The sequence below is a fragment of the Hylaeus volcanicus genome, chromosome 8 (genome assembly GCF_026283585.1).
Source record: "Hylaeus volcanicus isolate JK05 chromosome 8, UHH_iyHylVolc1.0_haploid, whole genome shotgun sequence".
NCBI classification, from domain to species: Eukaryota; Metazoa; Arthropoda; class Insecta; order Hymenoptera; family Colletidae; genus Hylaeus; species Hylaeus volcanicus.
The window spans coordinates 6036184-6044787 of NC_071983.1; the positions used below are offsets into that span (position 1 = coordinate 6036184).

Sequence of the window (8604 nt, forward strand, 5' to 3'; positions counted from 1 at the left end):
TTATTATTCAAACAAAGAAAGTCCGCAAATATGATCGAAAGAAATAGTCCAACAATATTTATACAGAATATTTTAAACGTAAACATTTAACACAAAAAATATGTTCTTTTTTAAAAGAATCGTACATAAACGGAAAGATTACTTACGTTTGAATTAGTTCTCTATTATTAACTAGTGGAAAAGCGTCATATTCCTTGACCATTTCCGCAATCGTGTATTTATTTCAGCGCTTTGTATACGCTGAACGCTTCTATGCATTATCTATTTTTTTTCTTTTTTTTTTTTTTTAATTTATTTAAGTTTAACTAGCAACCTTCTAGAGAAAGCCTTTGATTGATATTTTCAACCCTAAACTTCATTTCCCTGAGTATGTCTTCGGCAAGATCGTCGACACTGGTGTATCTTACTTTGAAAAAATTAAATATATCTACGAGGAATTCGATCACTTGATCTCTAAAATAATGACAAGTGGAACGTAAACTGCCTTCCGGACCTAAGAAGCCCCATACGAGTACTGGGGAGACTTGTTCAGAAATCGAATAAAAATGTGCTAAGAACCCTCTGTCGTACCTCAACATCTGCCTTTTACCGACAAGGACCGACCAAACTGCAGTTCCAATTGCCTTAAACGTAACGTAAATAAATAGTAATAAACAGCACCGCGACCAAGCGCCATTATATTCGTTCGAATACTCACAGTTTCCCGAAAACTAGCGGAGATCCATCTGTTTTGTAAAATGGCTTTGATCGACGAGGGCGGTTTCTCGACCTCCTCGAACGCGTCCAGAAGGATGAAGTCGATGAGAACGTCGTAGAAGTTTATGCATTTCACACCTCGCGGTGATAATTCTTCCTCCATCATATTATAATTACTTGGCTCCTGCAAGAACTCCAACATCCGCTCGTAATGCATCAAATAATCCTTTGGGTCCTGACATTGAAAATCATTTATTAGAGTATTCTCTTGGAAGAAATAAATATATAAATATATTTGTGTATACCCTGTCTGCGTATATGATCAAGTCGCTAATAACTTGACGTCCTATATCTGCGATCCATACTGTCGCAGATGGCATAGTGAACAATTTTGTATACGCTTGTCGTATACATTGCACTTTCGCCAAATATTCAACGTCCGAACCGCATCTTACCAGTTCTGTGTGAAACCGCCTGCTCGCAGAAAAATTACAATACACGAATCAGTTTTGAACATGTTATCTTCTTTGCTATTGTTTTTTTGCTCTGGCGTACATAAAACGCGTCTATACGTAAAATGAAAAATAACTCGTTTCGGACGAAGCGATAACAAACGTCTCGTTTACATTGTAATTCGTTCCTTGAATAAATTAACACGAAATTACAACGTTTACCTGCACGGTATACCTTCATCCTCGTGTTGTTTCAGAGCGGTATGATAGAGCTTTTGCTGTTCGAAATGCGGAAAGAACTCGGCGAATTCCTCGAATTCGCGCAAATCTGCTACCTGAACAATGATACGGAGTTTAGATTCGATCTGACTGTACCAAATTTTAATTTTCACTCGACACGTTGACCGCCATGTCGCCCATACGTGGGTGACAGTGCTTTTCACTGGAGAAATAAAAAAATGAATTTTGAAAGTTAAATATCAAAGAAAATGAATTTATACGAAATATTTGAATTTCGGCGAAGTTACAAAAATAGATACCACGATAAATGTATGATTATGTAGTCTTCGATAGCCAGTAAATAAAATTGAATCGCAGTAGAAACTTTTAAGAGTATCAATGCGGCAGTCAACGTGTTAACATCGAGTTCTGACGATGTAGAAACTTACTCCGTCGCGCGCGGACTCGAAGGACTCCGGCGAAGACGCAGCATCCGCTTTATCTTTCGCGGATAATCGTGTACCTATTTTCGACGGTTTGTCCACGCTCTCTTCGCTTTCGTTGCGGAACAATACCGAGTGCTGCGAACAAATGGGATTCATTTATCCCTGAAATTTGCATACGCCAGCTTCGACGATCATGGAGAGACCATTAAATATTAGGTTGTCCGAAAAGTTTCTTAACGTTTAGTTCGAACGAAGGTCTTCGTTCTGCACCCATTACAGCATTTATAGTACAATAAGTGCGGTAAGTGCACTTTGCGCGTTTAGATTCGAACGACAGCGGTCGCGGTGCCGTGAACTTCCTATGTGGTAATTCCTACTTGCGTTAGGTCAAGTGACTCATTCCGCTAATTACTCCGGTCAGTTATCATTTAAATTGGATTAATTCCTATATTTCCTTTTTTTTCTTTCTTCTTTTTCTTTCATATAGAGCGCAAAACGTAATTGATGAGTGCAGTGGAATGGAATGGCAGCGAATGTAACGCAGATAAGATTTGGATGAAAATAAAATACGGTAATAACGCTGATTCGACACGTTTCGGTGTTTCGGATGTAACAGGCGGAACTTTCTCTGCGATTTGAAAATTGGTTCATTTTAGAGTCTGTTTTGGTGTATGTCTCATTTCGCAGAAATATATGTATCAGGTTGTCCCGAAAGTTTCTTTCGCGAGTTGCGCTCAATTATTTTCTGTGGCAGTGTTTATATAAATAGACAATCTAATTTTTTAGATATTCATGTTGTAACGGTAATGGAGCGAAATGAATTGTACAGAATTTCGTAATGTAACATAAAACATAAAATATTGCGTATGTATTAATTATTAATAAAGCGAAAGAAACTTTTCGGACAACCTAATATTTAATGGTCTCTCCATTATCCAATTAGCCCGCTAAGACGAGGCTTCGCTATACAATAAGACGTAAGAAAGTTTGCGACCAGTGATTCAGTTTAATTTAGCCGGGACTAAAACCGTTAACGATCAACCTACTTTCTATGTGTCCAGCTTTAAATAATCGTCGATAACGTGGCCGTAAAAAGAGGAATCGTATAGCGGTCGAGTGTCTGAAAAGTGTTCACCGCAATAAACACGCCCCGTGACTAACGATATAATAATTCAAGGAGTAACGGAGATTCGCTTCAGCAAACGGAAAATGGAATAAAAACAGACGGGGAACCGATATGCTTACCTGGTCGATAAAGAGAAGTTCTGCTTGGCTCTGAATTTCATAACCCATGTCAAGGAGCTCTTGGACGTCGTGCGTAAACGCCGCATCCGCCTTGGACGGTAATGCGAGCGTGTCATTGCTGAGGGAAGAGCTGAACGCTGTAAGAGCATCCTCCCAGCAATAGAGAGCCTTTTCCAGCGCCTCCAGTCCTGGATCGTTCGAGTTACACATCGTTTTACATTTGTCAATTTTCATTCCACCCCGACGCGTGCGTGGTATCGCAAACAACGAATTCGAACTCGTTTAATTCGTTCCGAGAAACGCCCGACGACAGGAAAGAGACGTTGGACACCAGTGGCTAACACTTCACGACGAAGAAAGGCATCTTACGTCGTACAAAATTACACGAAAACTGTATTTATTAACGTCTAATTAAGCAAAGAAAATGCGAGGTTGAGAGAAGCGAGGTGGATTCGAGATGGTGTCTCTAATCACGACTAATGCCTCTGCAGATTTAGTCCAGGAAATAGTTTCTTTTCTGATGTAACACAGGATTACTATTTTTACGAGATAAAGTAATTGGGGAGACTGATTTAAGATTGGATCAAAATAGGAGCCATCTAGGAATTATAGTAACTTATTAACGTTGTAAGATATATATATATGTAAGATATATAGGATCAAAATAGGAGCCATCTAGGAATTATAGTAATTTATTAACGTTGTAAGATATATTTGTTACGGTTCCATTGGGTTCGAGAAAATACGAAACGTGCGTGCGAAGGATACGTTAATACTTTTGAACAAATTAGCTGATTAATTCGACCACCGCGTAGTTACGATTTCGAGCGCGTGGCTCCGACGTTACGAAAACAATTTTCCCAGTTTACTGCCGCCGTCAACATAATATCTGCGCTCTCAATCTCGAACGAGTACACTGATTCAACGTGTCTTTGATCTTTATTACAGTGGGTGTAGAACGTATTCGTGCATCGATCAATTACCCAAAAAACTTTGGCGTGAAATTGTAGTTTATTAACTCCTTTTTTTTTTTATAATCAATGATATTCTACATATTCTCGAAGATCTCTAGGATATAGTTCAAACAACAATTACTAGTTTGCATGATTTGGGAAATTAACAAGAAAATACGAAAAATTTGTAGAAATATAGAAGCAATAAGTATTCGCACGGTTCTTATGACGAACAATCTACAGTAGAATTTGTAACATAAGCATATCAATTTGTTGCTTCGTGGGAATTAGAAAACAGTAAATATCCAGTAAAAAAGACTCAAAAAATGCTCTAACGAAGGAATGAAAGAAGATCCTACTCCGAATAACATCGACATTTATGATAGTTAATTGAATGCTTGGAAGAGTTGCAGTAATTATAAAATCAAAACGAAATCCCACGAAGTATTAATTATTTATAAATTAATGTAAATTTCGGGTTTTGTTTTTAAACGAAATTTTAAAAATTCAACACTCGTACGAATACTTATCGCTTCTGTATTTCTATCGTTTCATTGTATTTTCTTGTTAATTTCGCAACTTCTATAAATAACTAATTTCTTTTTTTTTTACTGTATCTATTCTAGAGATTTCCAAGAATACATAGAATGTCATTGTTTATAAAGAAAAAGTTGATAAATTACAATTTCACATAGTTTTTTTGGAAATTGAACGGTGTACGAGTACTTTCTACACCCACTGTACGTCTCGTTTCTTTTTACAGCTTATCGGTATCAATCGCTGATACTCTCGCATCAGGAATTAGTTTGCTTATATTAGGTTGTCCGAAATGTTTCTTTCGCTTCATTAATAAGTGATACATGCACGATAGTTTATGTTTCATGTTACATTACTGAATTGTGCGCGATTCATTTTGCTCCATTACTGTTACAACACGAATATCTATGAAATTAGATCGTCTATTTATATAAACACTGCCACAGAAAATAATCGAGCGGAACTCGCGAAAGAAACATTTCGGGACAACCTAACAAAACATTACTCGACGTAACAGTCATAATTCCTGAACACGATACTTCGAGCTGTTTGTAGATCTGCCCTCGCAGTGCCCATTGTTATTTAAAACATATAACTTTGAATCGTATCTCCCGTATTTTCCACGATCGGTATGACTTTTCAATTGTAATTCAGGATTGTATGTAGCGCGTACTGTATCGTAGGGCCTAATGCGGTCAGGATATAGTTCTTGATTGTTCCATCGAATGACTCGTCGCGATATAGAAAGGAACACACGGATCTAACACTTTCACTTTCTTCTAACAGTTTAGGGCACCGCTCGAAGCGTGTACTGTCTCGAGGTCCTCATTTTTGTTTACATTGAAGCCACGTGTCGCGGCGGTGAACTTTCTATAGGATAACCGTTTTCTTTTTTTTTTTTTAACTGGGACTTTTCCTGCACGATTTCTACATCCATACGGGTCCACCGCTTCGATACATTGGCTTGATTATTCTTAAAAAAAAATCACGACGAACACGGATGGCTAGTAGAGTACGGACTTTAATGAATCGTCTGTAAAATAATAGGTTAATATTTAGAAACATTCAAGTAGTCGAAATACTCGATTGTTCGGATGATAGTTTGTATAATTGAGGAAAATTGAAGTGGCTCGAAACGTGTATTCGGATAGTTGGCTTGGCTCGCATTTCTCCGACAGCTTCAACCCAGACGGGAAGAGGAAGCTTCAGTCAGCCAACGTCGCGACTCGGTACTTGGCACTCGCACAAGTGCCAAAGGTAAGTTCAACGACTGATTTTGCAACGGCAGAAGATTTACAAATGAGAGACCCTGTTGGCCGTCGTGTCATCCAGTCAGCAGAGAGTAAGGGGTTCAGAGCATCTACTTAACGTTGTCACTGTCGCAGGAGTTAAATTCCGAGTCGGTGACGACATTCACCGTATTCAACGTTTCGTCAGTCGTCGGCCCATGCAGACGAAATCGTCTGGACGGAAGCTGAGCGTGTCGTATCAATTACAAAGGATAACACCCTAAAGGTGTGCTCGTTGTTTTCCATCCACGACAACAGTAAACTTCGTACCTACGTCAATGGTTGCCCATAAGCTCCATTGCACGTAATATGCACACAGGAAAGTGTGAACTGTTGTAGTAATGGTCGTTATCGATACACGTCCGAGTAAAGGTCGGTTCAGTCTATACGACACGGACCGTCACGTTCCGGCAACGACACGACAAAACATTAAAACACGCGTTTCAATGGAACTATTCATACTATTCCCGTTAGCTATGTGAACTTGGCACCCGACTTTTCAAAAATTAATTCTTTTTTATAGAAAACGATAGTATTTCGTTAGTACCTGATTGTACCTCCAATAGTTTCGTTCGTACCTCCACCAATAATTAAAAAAAATTCAAAAAATGATCAGCACCCGACATCGAGATTTTTGAAATCTGTTTTTTCCCGATTCTTTAGAATCCTTTGTACCCGTTTGTACCGCTTTTCGTTTCGTTTGTACCTCAATAGTTTAAATTATATAGGGATGGTTGATCCGCGTAAAAGTGAAGTTCGTTAAGTTTCAAGATTTTTGAAATCGGTTTTTCCCGATTCTTTAGAATCGTTTGTACCCGTTTGTACCGCTTTTCGTTTCGTTTGTACCTCAATAGTTTAAACTATATAGGGATTGTTGATCCGCGTAAAAGTGAAGTTCGTTAAGTTTCAAGATTTTTGAAATCGGTTTTTCCCGATTCTTTAGAATCGTTTGTACCCGTTTGTACCGCTTTTCGGTTCGTTTGTACCTCAATAATTTAAATTCTATAGTAATTGTTGATCCGCGTAAAATTGAAGTTCGTTAATTTTCAAGATTTTTGAAATCGGTTTTTCCCGATTATAGTTTTGTCGTGTCGGTGCCGGTACGTGTCGTTGCCGGTCCGTGTCGTATAGTCTGAATCGACCTTAAAATTCAGATACGTGTTCCTCTCGGAAGATGCGACGAGTGCATACAGGTATAGCATAGGGTGCGAAGGGTGAAAATGAATGGACCCGCTTCCCTCCGAACGGAATTTTTGATTTTTATTTAAGGATATCTCAACTGTCACAGTCCAGGGAGGGGGGATACACGGAGAGAAAACAAAATATGCGCAACAGAGGGAGCAAAATTGGGGTGTTTCCCAGTGACGTACCAATAGAAACCCGAATCGAATCGGCTGATGTATTTATAATGTAGGCAACAGCTAACAGTTCTGTTGCTACAATAAAACTCCACGATTTCTCATGACAAGCTACACGTAAATTGAGCATGAAATTACATAGAAAATGAACTCTGGACATCGAGAGCACTTTCAAATCGTTACGCGTGCAAACTGGGTACATTCATCCCACCGTTGCAGTCAGTTTACTGTTATACATGTATAATGGAATAGAATTATTTATTAAAAGAAATTTACGAGACTACGTCACATGGCAAATGTAAATTTATCTCGACTACAACGGGAAACCACTTAATTCTTAAACTCGTCGTCGATATTGGTTACAGCGGGTGTAGAAAGTACTCGTACACCGTTCAATTTCCAAAAAAACTATGTGAAACTGTAATTTATTAACTTTTTCTTTATAAACAATAACATTCTATGTATTCTTGGAAATCTCTAGAATAGATACAGTAAAAAAAAAAGAAATTAGTTATTTATAGAAGTTGCGAAATTAACAAGAAAATACAATGAAACGATAGAAATACAGAAGCGATAAGTATTCGTACGAGTGTTGAATTTTTAAAATTTCATTTAAAAACAAAACCCGAAATTTACATTAATTTATAAATAATTAATACTTCGTGGGATTTCGTTTTGATTTTATAATTACTGCAACTCTTCCAAGCATTCAATTAACTATCATAAATGTCGATGTTATTCGGAGTAGGATCTTCTTTCATTCCTTCATCAGAGCATTTTCTGAGTCTTTTTTACTGGATATTTATTGTTTTCTAATTCCCACGAAGCAACAAATTGATATGCTTATGTTACAAATTCTACTGTAAATTAATTGTTAAGTTAGTAACAACAAACTTATTAGTTAATTTATAAAGTTAATTGTTGTTTGAACTATATTCTAGAGATCTTCGAGAATATGTAGAATATCATTGATTATAAAAAAAAAAAAAAGAGTTAATAAACTACAATTTCACGCAAAAGTTTTTTGGGAAATTGATCGATGCACGAATGTACATTCTACACCCGCTGTATCTGTCCCGTAACGATCAAAAGTCCGACGACTGGAAACCTTTACGATGAAACGTCTTTTAATTGGCCATTCATTTACGAATTACAAAGAAAATGTATCTATTAGGTTGTCCCGAAAGTTTCTTTCGTGAGTTGCATTCAATTTGGCAGATGCGCAATCAAGGTTGAACACGTTACATCATAGTGATACCGTATTCGTCTCCATTTTTTGATTTTGTTTTTTCTTACGGTCATGTTATCACATTGTAGTTGATATCGAGGCCAGGATCCCGTTAATAAAGCATTAGTATTATTATTATTATTAATTATTTTCTGTGGCAGTGTTTATATAAATAGACGAT

General features: G+C 37.5%; 1 protein-coding gene across 1 annotated transcript in view; it reads right to left on the minus strand.

The window, feature by feature from the left end:
- Positions 1-146: 146 nt before the first annotated feature.
- LOC128881138 (mitoguardin) overlaps positions 147-8604 on the minus strand; it is a 33858-nt gene continuing 25400 nt past the window's right edge. Inside the window, exons 4-9 of the mRNA XM_054131896.1 lie at positions 3059-3246; positions 1817-1948; positions 1371-1483; positions 1002-1170; positions 698-931; positions 147-623 (exon numbers count right to left, since the gene is read on the minus strand). Of these exons, the coding sequence (XP_053987871.1) occupies positions 306-623; positions 698-931; positions 1002-1170; positions 1371-1483; positions 1817-1948; positions 3059-3246 (1154 nt within the window). The 3' untranslated portion in view covers positions 147-305. The remainder of the gene's footprint in view (positions 624-697; positions 932-1001; positions 1171-1370; positions 1484-1816; positions 1949-3058; positions 3247-8604) is intronic.